General features: G+C 39.5%; 1 protein-coding gene across 1 annotated transcript in view; it reads left to right on the plus strand.

Annotated features, from left to right (window-relative positions):
* LOC145410474 (plexin domain-containing protein 1-like) overlaps positions 1 to 24595 on the plus strand; it is a 65079-nt gene extending 40484 nt beyond the window's left edge. The window contains exons 11-12 of the mRNA XM_080280633.1: positions 23589 to 23740; positions 24273 to 24595. Coding sequence (XP_080136759.1) covers positions 23589 to 23740; positions 24273 to 24350 — 230 coding nt within the window. The 3' untranslated portion in view covers positions 24351 to 24595. The remainder of the gene's footprint in view (positions 1 to 23588; positions 23741 to 24272) is intronic.
* The last annotated feature ends 127 nt before the right edge of the window (positions 24596 to 24722 follow it).

The raw sequence follows: 24722 nt of genomic DNA on the forward strand, positions 1-24722 counted from the left end.
ACTTGGTTTACAGTCCAGTTCATAGAAAACATTAGCTATGCCATTGCCAACCTCAGCATGAGGTTTCCTTGAAGAGGTAGGATGACATCATTTAATTAATAGATTGATGTGGAACTTGACTGTTGGAATTCTGTAGTTATTAATTTTTCCTGTTGCCATGAATATCATTGTGAGTTACTGCATAGTTTTTGGGGAGGTGGTGGGTAAGTGGATAAAGACATGGATTGGATGAAAATGTTGTAGATAGTTTGAAGATTTCATTACATACTCCAAGGAAATTATGTTTTTGCCGGCGTAGGTTTGTTTGTCTGCTTGTCCATTTGTCTGTTAGCAGGATTACTCAGAAAGTTATGAATGGATTTTGCTGAAATTTTTTAGAGGAGTAAGGTGTGACCCAAGAAACAGTCCATTAGATTTTGGTGATGATCTGAATCATCATCTGCATCCAGGAGTTCCTTTGTTTGTTTGTCCACATGATATCTCATAAATTCTCTGAATTTCTGTGAAAATTTGTGGAAGGGTGGGCCATGGGCCAAGAAAGAGTTGATTAAAATTAGGGAGCAGATCTGGATCCAGATTCATATCCTGTTATGGCATTGGCAGAGGTGTGCGCTCTCAGATGCTTTCTAGTTTTTATTGTAGCAATTTTCATTATTCATGCATTAGGTACCACTGGCACGTGATGTAAAAATAACCTTGCGGATACCATTATAACAGTTTGGAATGTTATATAATTTTCATTTTATAATACCAGTCCTCATCAGATAACATACAAGTTGTGTTGTAGAGACTGCTGCATTTACTGGTTTCTGCACTGACTGTAAGTAAATCCTCCCCACACACCCCCACCCAAAACAAGGAAATGGCTGTAAAACAGCTTCAGATCATGATGTACAGGGCATAAAAAAATTCAGTGTAGTATGTATGGATATTTAGGCATATTTGGGCACTGGATTTTATTTTGGCATCCATTATTATTGTTCCAAATGATGAAGCAATTGCAGCACCACTGTTGGTCTGGAACAGTTTGAAATCATGCTATACCATCTTGTACACAACATACAAGTACTGTGCAGTATGTCAGTTAGAAAGTGGATATTATTATGACAGCAATTCGTACTGTTCCAAGTTATGCAATAATGATGGAGGGAAAGAACCATTGCATCTGACTCCACCTCCAAGGATGAACGGTATGCATGACCCTCTGTACCTCGATAGGTAGTTTACCTGTGCAGATATTCCTTCAAGCTTGGTAAGCAGGCTAGTCTGCCATGCATTTGGAACTTAAACCCTCTTAAATTTTGTTAATTTTTCTTTGCAGTTTGTCATTTTGGAGAGGTCAGAGGTAGGCATTATGTTACTTTGAAGTTGTTTTATCCCTAGTTAATAAGTACAGAAGGGCATATGAGGTGAATTATTGGTTTTTATGTACGGTAGATGAATTATAGTACAGTACTGAACTTTGAGAACAAGCTTTGATTCATATCAAAGACATAATAGATAGGAATTTATCAGATTATTTGCTATGTATACTTTTAGCAATAATTTTTTAAATTTGTCGGAAAGCTCATTGATGCTTTACTTGATGAAATGTTGAGAGCATGTGTTTGAAGGTTTGTGGTGACATGCATCATTTCTGCCCTTTAGCTGTAATCCTCTTTGTGTCATGGTGTTGAAGTGGGTTTGAACAGTGAATGGCTTCTTGACTGCTTGTGTGGCATGTTCAGTATATTAAAGTGAGACTGTGAGTGGATGGTGTAAGTAATGTGGCATTAGTTCATGGAATACAGTAGACCCTTACTGTAACAGACTAATTTGGGGAAAGCCAGATCCCTTAAAGCCAATAGTCCACTGTATCTGAGGGTTCCCCCTGGGGTGGGGTTTCAAGCACATATTTGAAAATTGATGATCACAATTGCATATTTTAGGACTAAAAGTATAAACTATACCCATATTGCACTAACTTAGCCCATAATTTTGTCCTTTTCCAGCTTATTGCACATTCTTTTTGTGACACTCATTTTTCCGTGACTAGTACAGTACAGTATTACATCAGTCTGTTAGTACAACTCAGCAGTCACGATAGGGAGAGGGCAGTTTCAGGCCAGTTTGGAGCAGAAGGGGTGGGTTACACGTGTTCTGTGACCCATTTAATGGACGTTGTAGCTCATGAAAATTTGATAGGCTTCATGGCATCCATTAAATCCGATATCCACTATATTGGGGTTTGTTATAGCAAGGGTTTGCTGTATTTATTATAGGGATTTTTTGGTATAATATGAGTTGTCACACTCATAATGTTTTATTTTGTTGTTCTTTCTGTTCAGTGATGTTTTATTACTTTATTTTTGCCATCTCTAAACAGTTTGCTGTACCGTAGCTTAGGATAGATATTCTGAACTGGAGGGCTACTTTGGTTTCAAAAGTCAGGCTTAAGCTAAATAAAATCATCAGGGAATAGTAAGAATGAAATGGAAATGATGTCTTAGCGCAGGTGGAGTGAGTTTTTGGTATGATAACACGCCACTGATAGTTACCAAAAATTTAATGTTTGAAATTTGAGGTTGATAGGGGTACAGCAGTCAGTTTCAGAAACCTTGTTTTTTATTTGAGGTTTTATGTGAAGAGAATAATAGGAATGTTACCAGAACAGGCAGTCATCATTAGTCAGCTACTTTTATATTTTCCTAAATATTTCACCTTTTTCACACAGCTCATACTGCAAATTGGGGAAACTTGCCAGTCAATTTAAGGACCACAGTGGAGCTATAATAGGCAACTGTCTATGGATACCATCAAAATAGTATGTCACCAAAGGTGACGGGTAATGATGACTCACTGTATAGCTGGTAGTGACACTCAGCATATGTTCTAATGCAGTTCCACAGGTATGGTGAATACAGTAAAGCCTTGGTATAAGTTGACATTTTTACAGTTTTAAATTCCACAATAAATCAGGGAAGGTGTGGATATCAAAGTTGTGTTGCATTGAATGGAGCTGAATCGCCAGTTTTTCCCAAATTACAGTATCAGTTGTGTGGAGAAAGTTGTATTGATTTGGAATACATCCTTTACTTTTAAGTAGATGTACAGTACAGTAAAAGTCCAATTATTCGGCAGGTGATTATTTGGAAGATCCGATATTTCAGAAGTTTTGAGAAATAGTCCCATTACCGAAAGCCTTTGATTGTTCTGCAGATATTCCGAATCATCTCGGAAGTCCGTGAAGTGTTATCTGTGACTTGTAGGCCTACTGTGTCATTGCACTTGTATATGTTCACCAATCTCAATATTTTTCAGATTCAGGTACATTAGGCCACTGTATTGATTACAGTATTGTACAGTATCTAAATGCACAGTAACTCCCTCCCCCCTCCAGTTAGCGAGGGTTACGTTCCAGACCCCCATGCTAATTCTTGAATTTTGCTAATTCCTGATGCCTTCGTGAAAATGACATTTACCAGTAATTGTGTAGCCTATGAACCACAGCTACTGTAATGCATTACCCATAAATGAATGTTTCTTGTTAAGTGTGTTACCCTGTTGTTTTCAGCTGTTCGGCTGTGACAATTCTGGTTTGATTCATCAGCATAGTGGCAGAAGGGACTGTCCTAAGTGTTTAACTAAACCTAACGTAATGTAGTTTAACTCTGCCTAATAATGCAAACCTAACTTAGCCAACCGTTGGGAAAGTGGGAAATGAAATCCATCTTTGAGTACGTAGAGTAAGTTTCTTCCATTGCATGGGAAACACTCGTAGGTATGGCTTAACGGCTTAAACCCTCAATGTCCATGGGTTCAGAAATTTGTGTGCACCCCTGGCTGGCTCCAGAAAATACTTTTAAGAGCTCTAAAATCAACGTATTTTTCTTAAAGATGTGAAGAGAATCGTCTGGTGCACCTAGCAGTGTTTTTTACCTTTCTGAACCTATCCTATGAATTGCTGTGATTCACAGAAGAATTGATAAAATTACGGTGCATGTGCCATATGGGCGAAAACATCTGAGATTAAGAAATTACCTGACTGCTTGTGATGGTAGCATCGAGTCGTGTAAACATACCATTGACTTTCATTCCCTTCCCACAATTGTTCACATTAATTATAGCTCACGCTAAATTGACATCACTGACACCAGTACAGGCAAACCTCGATTTACGATACCCCTAGATGCGATACCCCGAAATAGTGATGAGGGTAAAAATACCACCTTACTGTGCCTATCATAGGCCAATCCCTGGTTTTGCGTAGGGTTTTGATTTTTTTTTTAAACCTTTTTTGATGATATTTTAGACTTAAATTTTGTGTCTAGGTTGATTAATAAACTGCTTTTAGACTTGGATTAATATGTTTTAGTCATAGGTGGAGTGAACACTGTCATTTGGGGTACGGATTCTCGCCCATCAAACAAGGTACAAAACAGTGTGGACAACTAGGTGACTCAACAAAAATATTTCGTTTTTGACCATTGAACTGTCATCTGACCTGTCATGGAATACATAATAATAATTTTAAGTAAATATTGATATTTCGTGTTTGACGATTGAACTGTCATCTAACCTATCATGGAATACATAATAAAAATTTTAAGTAAATATTAATAATTATGAAAACCTTAGTGAGTAAATATTTCATGCATTGATGAAAACTGATATCAGTAAATCATGTGTTTACATTTGGGCTATTCAAGGAAAAACACTTAGAAAATACATTGGAATTTCTTAATGAATTTTAGAAAATAAGAGAGAGGAAAATAAAAGTGCAAAGCAACCAGAACAGTAGCTAAAACCACATAAAGAGGGTCCATTGAAATGGTTTTCCTTATATTATCATTGATCAATAAATCACGTGTTTACGTTTGGGTTGTTCAAGGGAAAATGCTTTGAAAATACCAAGGAATTTCTAAATTAATGTTGGAAAATAAGAGAGAAGAACAGTAACAAAAACGACATAAAGAGGGGGCATTGAAAAGGCTATCCCGATCGCATCATCAGTCGCATTCCCCATCCAGAGAATTCCCCGTCAAAACATCAACGAATCTCCATCACAACAGTTCGGGATGATTTTGCGTTGTTCATACATTATTGTTATGCATAACAGATGTTTAATTGTCCCGGGACCATCTGCTAGTGAGATTGTATACTATGCTGCTGCTTCTTCTATACAGTAATCCCGCATTTTTTGCGGATTTTTTGTCTACGGTTTTGCCCTCTCGCGGATTTTCTTAGCATTAATAAGTTCAACTAATATATCCTTGAATATAGAGAAAACAAAAAATTTGAAATTCCCGCAGCTTCCAATTGTAGCGCGGTAAACTCACGCCACCCTCTGTCCCTTTCCCACGGCCCCTCTGCCAGTGTTACCATATGTAGCATAATTTTATTCTTTTAGCATAATTTTGATCAAATTTTCGAGTCTGGGATATTTTTTAGCATATTAGAAGTTTTAGCATCATTCTAGCATAATTTAGAATGGAATGGAATATTTTTGGAATAATTTTATAAAAGCTACAAATGAGAGAGGGAGAGAGAGAGAGAGAGATAAGGTAAGATGATGTTTGAATAGTTGGTTACTTTCAGTTTGGGCTTGGTTGGGTTGGATTAGGTTAGGTTAGGTTAGGTTGGATTAGGTTAGGTTAGGTTAGGTTTTAGGTTAGGTTCGGTTTGGTTAGGTTTTAGGTTAGGTTAGGTTCGGTTTGGTTCGGTTAGGTTAGGTTAGGATAAGTTTGAGCTTTGTATTTTACCCATGAAACCTAGGTTTTTCCGATGGATTTTGGTATGATTCATTCGAGTTTCAGCTTCATTTCAGTCGGAAATGACCATTTTCTGTTTCCCCCCCTCTCTATAACCGCCGATTCCCCAAAACTCCCCCATTATTGCAGGGGGATGGGGGGGGTCAATCTCAAAATCTGGTTATTTCCGACGGAAATGATGCTCAAAATCGAATGAATCACATCAAAATCCATCAGAAAAACGTAAGTTTCGTGGGAAAAAGCAGTATGGGCAGAAAACCGATATTTATCCTCTTACTGTATGTAGGTTCATTTTAATATTTTCATAGTAAACAATACATAATTAATATGTAGCACGAATATGTACAGAATTTTATCATTTAGCTTCAAGTTAGCATAATTCATTTTATACTTGGAACAAATTTGCTCAATCTAGCATAATTTTTTCATTGCCCTAGCATAATTTCGTTGTTTGGGTATGGCAACACTGCTCTCTGCCCCGCATAATCCTCAGTCCACGCCTGACTGCCTCACGTGTATGTTGTTCTTGTAACCGCAGTATGATATGAGCCTCTTGCCTCCCACTTGCTTTCCACATGGCCCCAGGACGTAAGCCAGCCTCACCAAAGGCTAATAATACAATTAGAAAGAACTCTAAAGTGACAAAACGATCAAGAAAAGTTATGACCTTAGCAGAGAAAATTGTGTTATTGGACAAGCTAAGAAACGACCGTGCGAGTGTGTGCTATCACCAGTTGATGCATCTTTTTATTTTGTACTGTTTTGTGAATAAATGTGTAGATAACTGTGTATTACAGTACGGTGTTTACGTTTTTCCTTCATAATGGAGTATGTGCTTTCAATCTTGTAAGAAGGTATTTCGGGATGAGTATGGAGGTTTCGGGACAATTCGCAGTCACAACAAACACAAAACAATTCGCCTTCATTAATGAAGATAGCTATGGGTGATGCTAGAATATAATTCAAAGGCAACTACAGCAAGGAAGAAACAAGTTAATTATTGACTAAAGGAGCAACTAATAAATAATATCCAGAACCTACGCTACTGAACATAAACTTTGCTGGATCCCCTTGAAATATAGTTATTAAACTATTGATTAATTAATAAGTATATTGATAAAAGTATTGATTAGTATATTTATAGAATGGCGGGGAATCGTCCAGGGTGCGAATTGTTCTGAAGGGGAATCGTCTGACGGCGAATTGTCTCGCAATCAGTATGGACATGGACTGTGTGATGGGCAGCAAGGTGGACACAAGTGTAAGATTCAATTGTTAATAGAGTATTCGCGGAATTGACTTTTCGCGGGGGTTACAAGAACGTAACTACCGCGAAATATGCGGGATTACTGTACTGAGTTTGATTATGAGTAAGAGATTGCATTCTCCAGTGATCTTGAATGGGTACAAGCAAGATGGGCACTGGTTTTAGGCTTAAGTTAGCTTCTTTTACAGCTGTTAGGCCATTTAGAATGGCTTTAAACTTTTTTTTTTTTTTTTTTTTTTTTTTTTTTTTTTTTGGAGTGGGTTTAGGACTTGGTTGGGGGACGGGGAACCCAAGGCTCAAAAACGCATCCCTATACTTTACGTGTTAAATCTACCCTGAGATATGATACCCCGCCTAGCATAGGTTTTTGCGTAACCAATTACGTTGATAAACCGGGATATGCCTGTACTGTAACGGGTTGTTCAGTGCCAGAGATTATTAAAGGGTTAATGGAATACATTACTGTTTGCATTAATACGCTCTTTCACATATAAACACAAAAATGAAAAAAAGAATGAGTGCTAGATGTACATTTAAATTCCAGCAGAAAGACCTTACCAATTCATTTCATATTCTTCCAATTTATTTTCTTTATTCTTCCGACTATTTTTTTTTAGGAAGAAATCGCTAATTAGTGAAGTCATTACTTATGAATTCAGCTATTATGGGGTTCTACTGTATACAGTATTTTCTCCAAACGCTTTTGTAATAAGTATAGACGACAGTGTTCACTAATACATTAAGGTACTGAGTAGGTAGGTAATGGTCTGAATCATCTCGGCAGTCCAGGAGGTGTTGTCTCTGACTTGTAGGCCTACTGTGTCATTACACTTGTATATGCTCACTAATTTCTATATTTTTCAGATTCAGGTTTAGTACTGTATTGATTACGGTATTGTACAGTATCATACAGTATACAGTACCCTTTCCAAACACATATGTAATAATATAAGTAGTGATGACAGCATTCACCAATACAGATAAGGTACTGAATGGGTAGGTTTTTCGATTATTCGGCAAATCTGATTACTTGGCATTGGCCCGATCCTGTAGATAGTGAATAATTGGACTTTTACTGTATCTATACGTAAATGGTAGAGATTATGTACAAATCATGCATTATCATAATAACTTGAAATCAGTGAAGCAAGACAGATGCCTGGCAGTTTCACAGACAGAAAACAGACTTAGGTAGAAAAATGGCTCTAGAAATTTAGTGACTTGTTTTGTGGCACAGAAATTGTGAATGCATAGTGTGTTTAAATAAGCTGTGTATAGTCGTTGTAACTTGAGGTCAATTAACCTTAGAACAGTACTCCCAGGTCTGAGAGACCCGGCCACTTTTTGCCACGTTTTGGTTTAGCAACTTGTAGATGCCAGGGACCCCTGTCCTTCTCAATAGCTTCCTAGGTTTGGGTGCCGATACTAAGGGTGGGTCTGTGGTTTTCCAGGTCTCCCTCTGTTTTGGTGTATAACACACTAAAGTTGCGGTCGGGTTTGTGAGACCTAGGTATACTGGATTCAGGGGGCTGTAATTTACTATTGTGTGATGAATATTTCTGTACCATTTGCATTGCCCTCTCCACGCCATGAAGACCCTTCATACCACTAGCTTTGACAGCAGTGTGAGCATCATTGTGTCATTTTTTTCCTTATGGGGTCCATGTAAACAGAAACTGTACATTTCTGTATTTTTTTTTTTTTTTTTTTCCCTAAAATACATAAAATAACTTAGTTTTAATTTTATATTCAATATTGCACAGTAAACTGAACCAAAGAGGTTGAAGAATGGTCAAGGATTCAAGGCCATACCACGTTGAGTGCATCCCGTCTCATCCGATAAATAAAACAAAATATTTTCGTGTGTGTGTGTGTGGGTCTGTGTGACCCAGGTGTACTAATGGTGTATAGGCACAAATAGGTATACTGTTCTGGGGTTAAGTAGGACCTTTTTATTTATTTTTTTTAGTACATGAACAGAAAATGGAATTAGGAAAACATAACTGTACTGTACTTGGAAATTTAGTGACCTGTTTTGTGGAAAAAAGTTTGAAGAGAATATACTGAAAGGTGAATTAGCATTTAGATACTTAGGTGATAAGAAAGTTAGCATGTAAGATCTCTGGGCTTAACCCTTTGACCAGCTGTTGATGCTACATGACAGACGATTTGGTGTTATGTCATTAAGAGATCATTCACAGATGCTGAATCATACTGCCACTGTGTGTCATTGAATACATTAAGCAGATCATATGATATTTAACATAGATGATTTTTCTTTTCTTACTTTGCACAGTATTCTTTATAATAACACCTAATATGAAAAAGTACTTAATACTTTTGTCCATCATGTGTGCATACAGTTGCATCAGACAGTTATGGAACCTTTTTACAAAAAAATCTGTTAAGTCATTGGATTCCAAAGAGCACACCACTGTGTTTCGTAAGTCTTTGCATACTAGCGCAATATATATTATTAGGAAGTGTGTTAATAATCATGTCCTCAGTTGTACATTATCAGAATTCATTCATATTCTTTTTCAGGGTAATATAATACCCCAAAAAATCAGTTACTCCATAGTGATAGCTTTATTTATTAATTGATTTTTTCAAATAAGAGTGGCCCAGTTGTTATTACTCATTGTTAACCCTTTCATCTCAGTGATTTATTTTTTGTTTTATTTGTTCTTTAACCAAATTATTTTATTCAGTTTATGGAAGACTTGTAGGAAAGGATTAATGGTGCTTGCTTCTAATCCCATCACTACCTGAGATCTCATCTAGCTTGGATAATGTCATACAGTGGTAGCGACAATGAAATATAAAATACCCCATTGTACAGTACTGAATGGGTTGAGGAAATTGACGAGCAGAAAGGAGAGGTGCTACAAAGTCTTAGGCTAGAGGGTTAGGGTAGGGACATCAGGTGCAAGGAGGCAATTTTTCGTTTTGTTTCCTCACAGGGTCTCCTCCTCCCCCTGCCACTAACACCACTATCAGCAGCACAGTCAAGCCCTCCTCTGCACCCCCTACAACCCTTCTGCCACAACCCAGTTCTTCCCCACCTCAGATTTTCCCTGCCTCCACACAGGCATCCTTCATGTCTGTAACTTCAAGCCCCAATGTCCCATCCTCTCCCGAAGCTTCAACCTTTATTAACACCTCCCACCCTCCATTAACTTTGTCCTCACTTTCTTTCTCCACCTCTTCCTCCTCCAGTCCTTCAGTAGTGTCAGCTGGGCAGCCCGGGTTTCAGAAGTGGACTACTAGGAGAGGTAGAGTCTTGGATGCATGCTGCTACAGTGCACGCAGCTGTCCATGGCTGGTGTGTGGTTGTCCATTGTCCTTAATCCCTTCAGACTGATGCTCTCCCCCCCTCACCTTTTTTTTCTTCTCCAAGAGGATTGTATGCAGTTCAGGGAGAGGAATCAGGTTGTGAGTGGGTTAATAGAGGCCATATCTAACCCCATCATCACATGGGCTTTCTCCAAAGTTATGAAAATTGTCTGATGGTGGCAAGGCTGATCTGATCAAATACATCATAGATCCAAGGGATAACCTCCTTCAGATCAGTTATTATTATTATTATTTTTTTTTGTGTGATCTCCACATGATATATTCAGCTTTGGGGCAGCTTTCCAAACTGGAGGTATTGGATACAGTCTTCATTAACCCCCTTACTCTCAGGGTGCTCTTCCAAGCTGAACAGAATTGTCAGGAGAAAGTAGGATAAAAGTGGAAATATGTCCTCAGATTGATGGATTTAGCTTTGTATTTTTAACTTTTTGTGTCTGACTGAGTGACTGTCATTGTCAGTATGGCAGTTTATGGCTGAATGAAGTGTCGTTGTCATTCATCTTTGTCATGGCTTGGCTGGTAATGTATTGCCTGTCGTATGTGAGGTTGTGTTCTGTCTTTCTTCCTGTCTGACTTCTCTGTGCACCTGTCCATGGTTTTGACTGATGTATAGTTGTCTCTTGTCTTTGTGTCAGGCTTTTTCGGTGTGGTTAATGGTAGTTGGCTGATATGTGAATGCCTGTCTTGGTGATGCTAATTGTAGAAAATGTGACTTTGTTATTATGTGGTTATCTGACTGATTGTGACTGCCTGTGTGTGTGGTTATTTATAGTTTTTGTGTGACTTGTGTGTTTATCATAGCAGTCTGGTAATCTGTATGTGGGTGTCTTGGAATGTGACTGTAGGTGTTGACTGGATATTTGATTTGTTTTGTCATTTTGGATTGTATTACTGTTGCCAGTTTCCTGTCACTGTTTGTGTTTTTCCCTTATGGCTGTGTGACTTTGTTCTGCCTAGGGTTTTAATAAACTACATGTGTAGCTGTGCTATGGGCAGTGAATGTGGCGGATGCATTTACTGTACTGCATTTATTTGTTTCGTAGTTTTTAGGAGGCTTGTTTGCTCCTGTGGTTCTGCATGACTTAAGGTGTACAGTATGTGAAAATTAGCAAGATATGCATTGCATAACATTACTGTTATGTTTATGCAGATGTGTTAACTATTGTCTTAACAATGCAACACATGTTACCATCATCATTTGGCTTTCTGTTCATACCTTTCTTTGTGAAGGATGATGTGAGCCTCAAAGGATAAAATGTACAGGCTGTCAGTGTCAGATCATTTTATTTTTGCCTAAGAAAATAACCTTTATTTGAATGTACCCAGGATGTGTTAATGTAAAGTGCCTTTTCATGGTTAGCAGTGTACTTATCTAGTTCCAGCACTTTCAGTTATTCTCCCCAAATTACCCTTTCCTCACCAAATATCATACAAAAATTGGGTGTTTATTTCCAATTAAATCAGATGGCATTCCTGCTGCACACATTAATATCTTATTTCAGAGTTTTACCAGGCAATCATCTCTGAACCCTGAATACTACACAGTAATTAAATTTATCATCATCATCATCATCGTCATCATCATCATGTTTCTCTTTCTTACTGCTGTATTATGATGTGGTAGGGATCCAGAAGCAAGAACAGTAAAGAATAAAAGTAGAACTATTTAGAGTGCCCTGTGAAATGTGCCATACTTTCATTAACTCATTATTCAGTCCTTCAGAATTCATAGCTCCACCTAACAAGCCTTCAGATCCACATAGTATATGCCTCTTGCCTGTAAGATATGGACCAGTTTTCCATTTGTACCATATATACAGTATGCATGTAGCACCTTTCATAATCCATCTCACTTTATCATATGTTTTTCATGATTAATAAACTTCATCTAATACACTATAGCACTAGCTGTGTGTCTGTGTGTGTATTTTGGGCAGCCGAAACTACACATTCAAATCACACCAAAATTGGCACAAAAATCGCAAAAAATTCGCTGATGTGAAAACACTTCGTCCCATCACGATTGAAAAAGTTTTACTATATTTAATGAGCGATCACATTCTGACCAAAAAATGCCGCTCTAGGCACCCGGCATAGGATCCCCGTAGAAGTTTTTGCCCATTGGTATAACTAAAATAAACTACAGTAACGTGAGAGCCCTGCGCAAGAGCAAGTGCGAGGGGCCTGAAGGGCCCACGAGCACTTGTAAATATCTAACATTTCGTACATGACCACACTATGGATCTACTGCATGCATATGATCCATACAACTCTGACACTTTAAAAGCCAACCAGTTCACGTATCAGATAACTTTGTTAATTTTGCACCTTCTCAGTTGTAATTCTTCCATATAGTTTTCCAACAACACTTAGCAGTATCATTCCATAATGAGTTTTGTACAATACTCATTCTTAGCCACCTTTACTTTTGTACAAAGGTACAGTCACAGCCACCTCTCATTCCATTGGTACAACTCCATGTTTTGTGGCAGCTCTCACAATTATTTCATTCCACACACTCCTGCTACATTTTACCATCTCTGCATGTGTCATCACTACCTGCTGCCTTACCATTTGTCATCATCTTCACAGCATACATCACTTCTTCCAGTGTCCAGTTCTTAGACACCACACCTTTTTTTAATGCACCACCATGCCTAGTCATGTTTGCCACTCCGGTCCTCTTGCAGTCTTATTAATTGATTTTCACTCTCCAGTACCGTAGTTTTTCATCTTATTTCTCATCCAATTTTAACATTCTTCCACTTCCATTCCCAACATTATCACATTTCCCTGCTCCATTTAATACAAATGAAATTTAGCTTTGCAATGGTGTGTGTGTGTGTGTGTGTGTGTGTGTGTGTGTGTGTGTTTGAGAGAGAGAGAGAGAGAGAATTAGCAGGAAATAACTGTAAATATTATGGTCCCTGTTATGAGGGTTGGTGTACTATTAGGTATGTAAAAAAAAAAAAAAAAAAAAAAAAAAGTAAGCATGCATCTCTAAGAATACCAACAGCACTGCAGGCACACTCCAAGTACTTTCTTCCTTGCAATTTCACAGCAGCATTGTTGATCATAACTATACAGCATTAAATTCAATCCATACAAAGCAGAAACACTAAAGGATGATATAAAGAAAGACATTACAGTACCATCACTAGTTTCGTGATGTATACTCTTGCAAAATTTCGTTTTGCGATGGCAAGGGAATGTTTTTTTCTAGAAGCCTCACGATTTTTCTACGATAATCGCAAGCCCCCGCATCTCAGCAGTCACTTGTTTTGAGCCACCGCCGCCATGTTTGTGACATCATATCCCGCAGCACTTTGTGTTGTTGTGATCTCACACTCACAAGACAATCTCTCTTGAGTCTCTAGTTCACGTGTTGTGTAACATGTTTCACGATTACATAATGAGTGAGCCAACATCTCGCCAAATCACAGACTTGCTGGCAAACACTGCTCGTTTGAAAGAACAAATTGAGGAATGTGATGGGAGGCCAGAGATCAGGGACGCCTTCCTCCCAGTGGTGGACAGACTTCTGGCTAATTACAAGGACCTTTTCAACGCCAGAGTTCATGGACGTCATCAGATTCTGATAACATCATTCCTGTCCTCTCATATTCAACAAGCCCAGGCTTTGGAGAACATACAGCTTGAGGAGGATGACAGTGCTGTGGACAAGGACATTGATGACATTGGATTTTGAGGGCATTGATGTTGAAGCATCGGGAAGTGGTGGTGTGGGGGACTCAACAGTAGTGGTGGGGAGCAGTGAGGGAGCAGGTGGTAACTAATCACTGCTCCCAGCCTTGAAACTCATCTTCAAGCTCCATCAAGCGGTTCAGCCTAAGTGTCAGTGTTAGTAAATTCTTTGTTCAGTAACATGTTATATGTCTGATTAACTGTATGTAATTTATAGTAGGGGTATTGTGTCATTACTGGGTAGCTAAGGGGGAATGAGGTGGCTAATGCCGGAACCAATTACCACATATTACTTGTAAAGTATACAATACTCACAAGTTTCGCGAGTTTGAGTTTCGCTACACAATTGCGGTACCAATTAGGTGTGAAACTAGTGAGGGCACTGTAATTTGACCACCTTAATCTATACACTATGATACCAATGAATAGAGAGACTTTGCCTATTGTTCTACTATCTGCTTCATACTTGGGGCATGTTATGCGCTTCCCAGTGTATCATATGAAGGAGAACAATCTTTAGGTATAAAGACATACCAAGCCTCTCCCAGCTTTGGAATGTTAGCCACCATATATATGAAAGTGAGAATCAGAATATGATATATTACGTGAATTTTAGTTCCCAAGAGTAAATCATTGTCCTAACCCATATCCAAACATTCAAAGGGATGAGTGGGAAAAAAAAAAATGAGACGGCATAAAAAACTGGAAATGACAAGTATCAACATGTAGATACACATCATTTTTAAGCACTTGACCATCCTTGCTCTACCATTACATGATTTAAAAGAATGAAGTAAACATAAATGCTGTTTTGTTGTGAACTAGTGAATAAAAAATGTTCATTATGAATGTAAAGCAATGCACAAAACATTAGAATTAGACAGATCCCTGTAACACACGAATAGGTTTCGTAGAGAGTTGATTGTGATTTCAGTCTCTCATAGTAATACAGTAATCCCTCCACTATCTGACGTAATAGAGCAAAGGCATGTCCGGAAAGTGGTCTTGTCCGGATAGTGGGCACCAGCCTCCTGGACTGGTACTTATGGACCCTAACCAGCCTAACTTTAAAAGCCACCTAAATAACTCCCTACCGGACATGCATAGCACCTATTTAAACCTATTTAAGATCCTATTCACACCAATAATGGACATAAAGCATGAAATAAATGAAAAGGAACCAAAGAATGAGAAATTAGAAGTGACTGTACCTCAGGCACGGTACTTACATCACGTTTGTGGCTGCCTTTCTAAGGTTTTGGCAGTGGTGAAAATGCTCAGGAAACACGTACAGTAATCCAGTGTTGTGCTGCACTTAATTCTTTGCACTGAGTTATAATTGTTTAACACTGCACATTGTTCTTAATTGCACCACTGCAGTTCTAACTGCCAGTTTAAACTGCCAATTTGCACTCCACAGTTGATCCTTTGCACTCTAAGTTCAAATTTCTTAACACTGCACAACACTGTAAATTCCCATGTGGTCTGGAGGCGAGGTATTGCAGTATATTCACTGTTTATTCACAAAAAACGAGCACGTGTGGCTTCCAGTGTGATAAGCATCTATTCACAATCGAAGTTAGGGAGTAACTGTTGATGTCGGAGAAACAGAGTTGCCAGATCGCAACGGCCACATTACCAATCTCCTCAACTTTCATTACCAAATTCGTAAAGCTATTATTTATTCTTCACTAATTATATATACAAGTGGAAATACATGTAATCACTCTCCTTATAATTAACAGCATGTTGATTATTTTCATGCTATGTAGGGTAGCAGATTAATCAGAGAGAACAAACAATCCACCATCTCCATCCTGTGTATCCTCATACATGTGAAAAATCCGTTTGGTGATGCATTACAGTATTCTGATTCATTACCAAACGAATTTTTCATTACCAAATTGGCCCACATTTGGTAATGAAAAATAACAAATGGCAACCCTGACAGGGAAGGGAGGAGGGGGGAGGAAGGAAGGGGTGAAGGGGCCATGGTGTAAGCAGCTGTTTGGCGCCGCGCGGCAATTTCAAATTACGGGTGGGGAAAAATTTGGATTTTGGGGGGATTTTTTTCTTTTTTGGCCATTTTTCGGTTCCGATGGTCCAGGCCCACAATGTCCGGAAAGTGGGCATCCGGAAAGTACAGGGATTACTGTATATCTTTCCTTTACGGGTGGCATTACATTGAATGACAAGCCAAATGGTTTCCTGTAAGCTAAGAAACCATATAAAAGGCTGGGTGATAACCATATAACCAAACCATACATGCTCCCCATGTGTCAGCAAGTGGGTTGGTGGAGGGTTAGTGCCCCTCCCCGTAAAACAAATAACTCAAAGTCAAATGGCCACCCCTTACGGGATTATGGTGTCTGGCAATAGATAGATAGATAGACTATGAGAGACTGAAATCACAGTCAACTCTTTACGAAATCTACTTGTGAGATACAGGGATCTGTCTGATTCCAGTGTTCTGCGCATTGCTTTACATTCATAATGGGCATTATATATATATATATATATATATATATATATATATATATATATATATACACACACTCAACCCTCAGCTATCACTCCCAGTTGGTCCCGCTATGGCTGCGCTATAGCCGAAACCGTGATAGCCGAATTGAAGAACTTATGGTAATAATTCTAATTGGTGCCATGACCTCAATATTTACCCCTAAGATACCTTTTTTGTTCCACATATTAATATATAGTAGTCTAAATATGAGCATGTTTTATGATGTGATCACGATTCTTATAAATACCCCTCACAGTTGATTCACTGATGTTATGTTTCTTCCCCACACTTTGCTTGGTCTCACTATTCTCTATAAGTTTCACATTTCCAGTTTATCAGCATAACTTAGGTTCTTCCTCTTCTATATTTCCCTGCCAGGTGCCGTAGCATTATGTTGGGTGATGGTAGGGGGACGGGGAGGGGGTACATTGGCCATGGTCATATCATAAAAAAGATTATTGTTCTCGCTATCACTGTTCACGGTCTGAGGGCGTGCACTTGAATGGTTTGGCGGGCAGGAAACTCAGTCGGGCTGCCAATCAGCGCTCGGCTGGTGGTGACGTCACACGACCAATCACGGAGTGAAGCTTTTGTTGGCTGGGCTGAGCACTGGAGCCTGGCCTTTTTAAAATTTTCGAACATTTGCGGTGCGCGATAGCAGGCATTTAGTGCATGATAAAGGTATTTCGGTAGTTTTTTATATAGGCGTGATAGCGAAATACACTATAGTGGAACCCGTGATAGCCGAGGGTTGAGTGTGTATATACATATATACAGTATATATATATATATCTATCTATCTATCTATCTATCTATTGCCAGACGCCTCAATCCCGTTTGGGGTGGCCACAAACAAATCGCCTCCAAGTCGCCCTGTCCCCCGCCATTTCACTACCCTGCTCCCAACTCACACCCCCCTCTCTCATATACCTCTCCACCCCATCCCTCCATCTCATCCTCGGTCTCCCCCTCCCTCTTCCACCCTCCACCTCACTCACATACACTCTCTTCGTCAGTCTTTCACCCTCCATCCTCTCCACATGGCCAATATATATATATATATATATATCACTTTCGTTCATATTTACTGGTATTTTTTTTATCTTTATTGAACACTTTTTGAATGACGAAGGTGGTCAGGTACCTAACCCCCCTATTTCTTAACAATCTTATGGTAAAAATCAGTTCATTATTCAACCAATTCCTTATTCAGCACTTTTTATGGAATACATCCCTGTCGAACAGTGGAGGTTAGGTGTGTGTGTGTAAATATATGTATTTATACAGTATATATATATACAGTAGACCCTAGTTATCTGCAGGGGTTAGGTTCCAGAGACCCCCGTGGGAGGCAGATTTCGCGGAGACTTAATTCATCATCACAAAATGGCATATTATTTCCACTTAAGCTAAGCACATCCCTGAAAAAAATAAAAACATACTTTTAAATATTACAAATACATATTAACACTCACCAAAAGACTGTTTGTTCTCTTCATAACCTTCAAACAATATGACGATTGCTGTATGACGATGATGATTGCTGTATAGATGATGATGATTGCTGTTTGATGATGACGATGATTGCTGTATGATGACGACGATGATTGTAGTGCAGTTCCTTCAGTGCCTATATGGTGAGGCGACGAGATGTGTGGCGGCACTGTAGGTTATCTGAGAGTCTAGTCTGACTCTTCTGACAGGACTCCAGATAACACCTTATGCTCTCATTTTGGCTTAGAAGAATGCTTTTATCCTTTACTTGGAAGTTAAGAAGTCACTGCATGATAGTATTGTGATCCCTACCCTGATGTATGGAAGCGAGGTGTGGACCTTGCAAGAGGGGAACAAGTCAAGAGTGAGAGCATTGGAAATGAGTTACTTGAGAGGAGCGTGTGGAGTGACATGGAGGGACAGGTTGACGAATGAAGAAGTGAAGGAACGTTGTGGGGTGGATGTGGATGTGGTTGAGAAGATTGGGAGAGATACACTGAGGTGGTTTAGACATGTGGAGAGAATGGAGAATGAAAGACTGACTAAGAGGGTGTATGTAGGTGAGGTGGAGGGAGGGGTAGACCGAGGATGAGGTGGAGGGATGGAGTTGAAAGGTATATGAGGGAGGGGGGGGGTGAGTTGGGGGGAGGGTAGTCAAATGGTGGGTGACAGAGCGACTTGGAGGCGTTTTGTCTGCGGCCACCCTTTGCGGGATTAGGGCGTCGGGCTATAGATAGATAGATAGAGATTGTTTCTTGGGAGCCATTTTTCACTAACACAATGAAGTACAGTAGAGTTGTAAACACGAGAAGGGCGACGACGACATAAGTAACGAACTGATTGGTGTTTACAATAGACTGGCAGAGTGGTAGAAATGACTGTGGGTGCGGGCTGGTGTGGGTCTGCTAACTGTAGCAACAAAGGAACTGTGTGTTGTGTGCCAATTTCAAATTAAGTTACCATGTAGTGTACAGTATTAAAACAAGTTTGATCCACGGAAACTTAAATCCGCGGATGCAAATTCCGTGGATAAAAGGGTCTACTGTATATACATATACATATATATATTGCCAGATGCCTCTATCTCGTAAGCAGTGGCCACAAACAAATCACCTCCATGTCACCTGGTCCCCCTGCCATTTCACTGCTCTGCTCCCAGCTCACATCTCCTTCTCTCATATACCTCTCCACTCCATCCCTCCATCTCATCCTTGGCCTCCCCCTTTCTCCCCCCCCTCCACCTCACTTACATACACTCTCCTCATTCGTTAATCTTTCACTCTCCATCCTCTCCACATGGACAAACCACCTCAGTGTATTACATCCACATCCACACTGCAATGCTCCTTCACTTCCTCATTTGTCAGTCTGTCTTTCCATATAACTTCACATGTTCATGTCAAATAACTCATTTCCACTGCTCTCACTCTTGACTCGTGTCCTTCCAACAAGGTCCAAGCTTCACTTCCATACGAAAGAGTTGGTATCAGTACAGTCATGCAGCGACTTTTTTACTTCCATGCTCACTTCCCTGTTTCATATCACAGGTTTCAGAGAACCAGCAACCTTTCTTCGTACCCTTTCAAGCACTTTGCCCTCCAAACTTCCATCCTTACTTATCACACTACCCAAGTACTTAAATGCACTCACATTTTTCAGTTCCGTATCATCCAACCTCACGGTACATCCAGTGACTTCATTTGTCTCGAAGACTATAACTTTACTCTTCCCTACATTCACCTTTAGATTCTGTTTCTTACACACACTTCCAAACTCATTCACCAAGCCTTGCAGTTCCTCTTTGTCATCGCTTAATACAGTATCATCTGCAAACAACAGTACAGGGAGTTTCCAAACATTGCCCCCTCTTATTAAAGCTGCTCCAACATCCACTGCCCTACCATGTATCCTTTTTATAACCCCATCCATACACAGATTGAATAGCCATGGTGACATGACACATCCCTATTTCAATCCAACTTTCAGATAGAAAAATTAGCTCAATTCACTATCCACAGTCATTGCAGCCCTAGCCTTCCCATACATACTCTTCACGACATTCAACAACTTCCCATTTACTCCATATATTATTAATATTTTCCACATTCCTTGTCTATCCACCCTGTCATATTCTTTCTCCAAATCCATGTAGGCCGTATACAACTTCTTTTCCTCCTCTAGAAACTTTTGCACTAAAGACCTAAGATTGAATATCTGATTCTCACAGCCTCATCCCTTCCTAAAACCTCCCTGTTCTTCTCCAGCTAATTGCTTTGTTCTTTCCCTAATTCTGTCAGTAAGTATCCGACCATATACATTTTGTATTATGCTAAGAAGAAAAATGCGCCTATGATTACCACATACTTCTTTTTCCCCTTTCCCTTTGTACAGGGGAATAACTATACCTGACTTCCAATCCTTCGGGACTCTATCTTCCTCCCAGACCAGTCTGCACATCTACCTTATCCATTCTGTTACTGTCTCTCCCCCATGCTTTAGCATTTTGCCACACACTCCATCAATTCCTGGGGCTTTCCCCATTTTGAACTTAACTGAATTATTATTGTACAATATTTGAAATTTTTTTGTCAATCAAATGAGATCGGTATATGCACTTTAAGAGATATATTGAGTTCCCTTTGCTAGAATGCATGATCTTAGGATGTTATTTATTTCATTTTATTGTTATTTACTTATTATTATTTTTAATAGCATTCTTCATGGTTGTTCTTTTCAGTGTTGGTAATTAAGAGTGTCATTAAAGCAAACTATTTTCATTACCCGACTTTTCCCGTAATTAGGAATCTTAGAATCTTAGATGCACCAAAGACTTAAAGATAACAGAACTGAACATTGAACAAATATAGTGATCACTAATGTGCACTAACTGTTGTATGTTTTTGCTGTGTTCGTTTGTAAATATTTGTATATTAATAACTGATGTGTACTTTAGTTTCAAAACAGAATCGTTAAACACATTAGATCATGTTAATAGCACAGTCAGGTGTAATTATTCTAGCCCTCAGTTTTTCCATCATTGGGTTATTCTGCCTGTCTGCATCATTGTCACCATCACCATTATCAGCATTACCATTGTTATCATCATCACTTTGATTTACATGTGAGATGATAGCATATTACCGATACTGTGAGGTTGTTTTTATCCAAGCTGTCCAGCATCAGCTCATTCTATCACCATCATTATCACTGGATCATCTTTCCTATGATCACTTCATCATGAGGGTTTTTTGGTAGGGGATGGAAGGAGTCGGTGTCACTTAAACTTCTGCAGATCACTTTGATGATACTACATATTCTCCTTTCCCCCTCCCCCGGCAGTATAGCAATTTCTTCCACGTCACATATACTGAATTTTCACTTTTCTGACACCACCTTTAGTTCATCACTAATAAGTCTGTATTGTCAGCCATGAAGTTTCTTCTACACCACATATGGTGTCCCTCTTCTGATAGTACATCATCCTTACAATTTTTTTTTTTTATCCTTGCATATGTGATTTTTTTTTTTTTTTTTTTTTTTTTTTTTTTTAAATCAGTCCATATCAGTAATTTAAAGATATGGTAAGAAAATACTGAGGTGTATTATCCAAGATGCAGTGTCCTTAAGAGAAATGAAATCACTGAATGTACAGTGAGGTTGGATGAGGAGGAAAGGGAAAATGTGAGTGTGTTTAAGTACATGGGTAGTGTGGTGAGTAAGGATGGAAGTTTAGAGGGTGAAGTGCTTGAAAGGGTACAGCAAAGAAGAAAGGTTGCAGGTTCTTTGAAAGCATTGATAAGAAACAGGGAAGTGAGCATGGAAGTGAGAAAGTTATTGCATGACTCTATTGTGATACCAACTTTAACCTATGGAAGTGAAGCTTGGACCTTGGAAGGACACAAATCAAGAGTGAGGGCAGTGGAGATAAGTTATTTGAGAGGAGGATGTGGAGTCACATGGAGAAACAGACTGGCAAATGAGGACGTGAAGGAGCATTGTGATATGTTTGGTGGATGTGATAGGAAGCTTTAGGAGAAACACATTGAGGTGGTTCGGCCATGTGGAGAGGATGGAAAGCAAGAGATTGACGAGGAGAGTGTATGTGAGTGAGGTGGAGGGGGGAGGGGGAGGCCAAAGATGAGATGGAGGGATGGGGTGGAGAGGTACATGAGAGATGGGGGTGTGAGCTGGGAGCAGAGCAGTGAAATGGTGGGGGACAGGGCGACATGGAGGCGATTTGTTTGAGGCCACCACTTATGGGATTAAGACATCTGGCAAGGTATGACAGGATGATTTTGCTTAGCTGAAGGAAATGCTGGAGGTCAGAAACTCTTAATTAACCCTTGCTGGTGCTGGAGATGGATATCATGCAACCTCACTGATCCAGCTTGGCAGCTTATAACCTCTGCTGACCAGTTATGCAATCAGCAGTCAACTTCCTTTCTCTCCCAAAAAGCTGATGGTGGACTGTAGGGGAAAATTAACCAGTGTACCATCCACCAGGTTCATATCCAGATGAGCTTGGAGCCACGGGAACACCACCACCAGTACTTGAATTTTCCCTTACCAGAATAAAATACAGACAGTCTGGATTTAGCACGAATAAAAATATCAGAGTGCATCTGTAGCAGATAAGTATTAATCATTCTTTCATACACAACAGAGCTCAGCCTGGATGCACAACACAGCTCAGTGCAATCCTCAGTTAAAAACTCAGTACAGTAATCCCTTGACTATCCAATATGATAGAGCCAAAGGCATGTCTGGGTAATGGCTTTGTCCAGATAATGGAATTCTCCCCTGGCCCCCCTTCTTACATAACCTAACTTTGAAAGCCAATGTAAAAGGCCACTACAGCACATCATACAATACTTGTTCCTGTTGTTTAACACTACTCTGTCTAGTCAAGCAGACCTATAAGCCACAGCCAAGCAATTACCATGGTTAAGGAGACCCAACAACCATAGACAAGCAATTTTTACTGGGTAAACTACCCAGCCAGACAGGACGGCGCCTCTGGGCCATTCCTGCCAGGCCAGGCGGAAATGTTCGCGTAACCATAATTTCCCCCTGGATGCAAGCATTTTGTCCAGATAATGTGGAAAAATGTATGAATAATGGTTTTGAACAGCCAGATCATAGGGTCCAGGTAATGGCTGTCCAGATAATAGAGGGATTGCTGTACTTCCATCAGACCAAAACCCTTCCTTTGGTATATTCTTTTCCATCTGCACATCTGCCATCACAACTGTGACTTTTTTTTTTTTTTTTCTCCAAAACCTGTAATTATAGTTCTGTTATAGTTCTCCAACTCATGGACTTAGTTTTTCCATTCGTTATGGATCCTGTTTCAGCCCATTGTTAGGTGGGAAAAGGGTTAAGATGATGATTTATTTTGTTTCCTACCTCACCCCATCCTTTGTTGAGAAAAGGGTCTGATTATGATAAAAACGATGATGATTTATTGTTTTATTTATTTATTTTCTTCCTGCAGCAGATGCCTCTACATATAAAGAGGAGGGTGGAAGCAGTGTTGGTGGGGTGGTGGGTGTGGTATTCCTGGTAGCACTTATACTGGGCATCGGAGGTTGGGTTGCGTATGCTTATTTCTTCCCTCATTCACCATCCGGACAGATGCTTATTAAGGTGGGTGTAAATGAATGTCTAGTGGTCTAGTGGGTTATGGCACACCATATAGATGCGACCCACATTAATTTAAATCCAAGGGATGGTTGAGATTTATTGTTTACATAGGTCAGATTGGTAATCACCAAACTATTTCAGTATTATGATGTCTTTTTTGCTTAATCTTGCCATCTCCAGATTTTATTCACCTTTGAAGAAACTTCATACTGGAGGAGTTAGACTTCATTGATGTCAGTAGAACCGGAGACCTTTACTAAATTGAATAGAAACACCAGGAAGTAGTGGGAAACCAGCACAATAGATCCTTTGAACATTCCTTGGCACTAGAGTTCAGAGGTGTCTCTCCCTGTGGCTAGTTTATACACCTGGAAGTGGATAATGTAGGATTTATTGGTATTGGTTTACTCTTTAGCAGTGTTTCCATTTTTTGTCATTCTTTGCTTTCTGTATTTTGCCTCACCCAGTCGTTAGGTGGGAAAAAGGGGGAATGATTGTTATAATGATGATTTATATTGTTTCTTGTTTTGTGCAGTATCGTCCAAGCACCTGGTCGTGGAAGAGAGGGGAAGCCCGCTACACTGCTGCAGCCATTCACAGCATCCACATGTGATGGACTTGGGCATCCATAGGTATCCTGGCTACTGCACTATCCACATCAACTATCACAAAATGTTCTACATCCTGTCATTCATATGTGAGGCTATAGATTCATCCACATGACCTTTATACTCTGTCCACTTTAACTTCACATAAAATTGTCACATTTCCATCTTGAATGCTGATCAGTGACAAGAGATTTAACACTAGAATATGGTGCTAGTCATGAAAAAGTGGTATGGAAAGGATTGAAGGCTGTAACATTTATTCTGCCATTGAACAATGGAAAACAAACTGCAAAAGGTTGAAAATCTGTGCCAGGTTAAGGGGGGACAGACTGTAGTAATCCATATGGTCATGGCATGTTCTAGCTGGACATCCACAG

Source organism: Coenobita brevimanus, chromosome 85 (genome assembly GCF_032717465.1).
Source record: "Coenobita brevimanus isolate Jiangsu-jjx chromosome 85, ASM3271746v2, whole genome shotgun sequence".
In the NCBI taxonomy this organism is placed as follows: domain Eukaryota; kingdom Metazoa; phylum Arthropoda; class Malacostraca; order Decapoda; family Coenobitidae; genus Coenobita; species Coenobita brevimanus.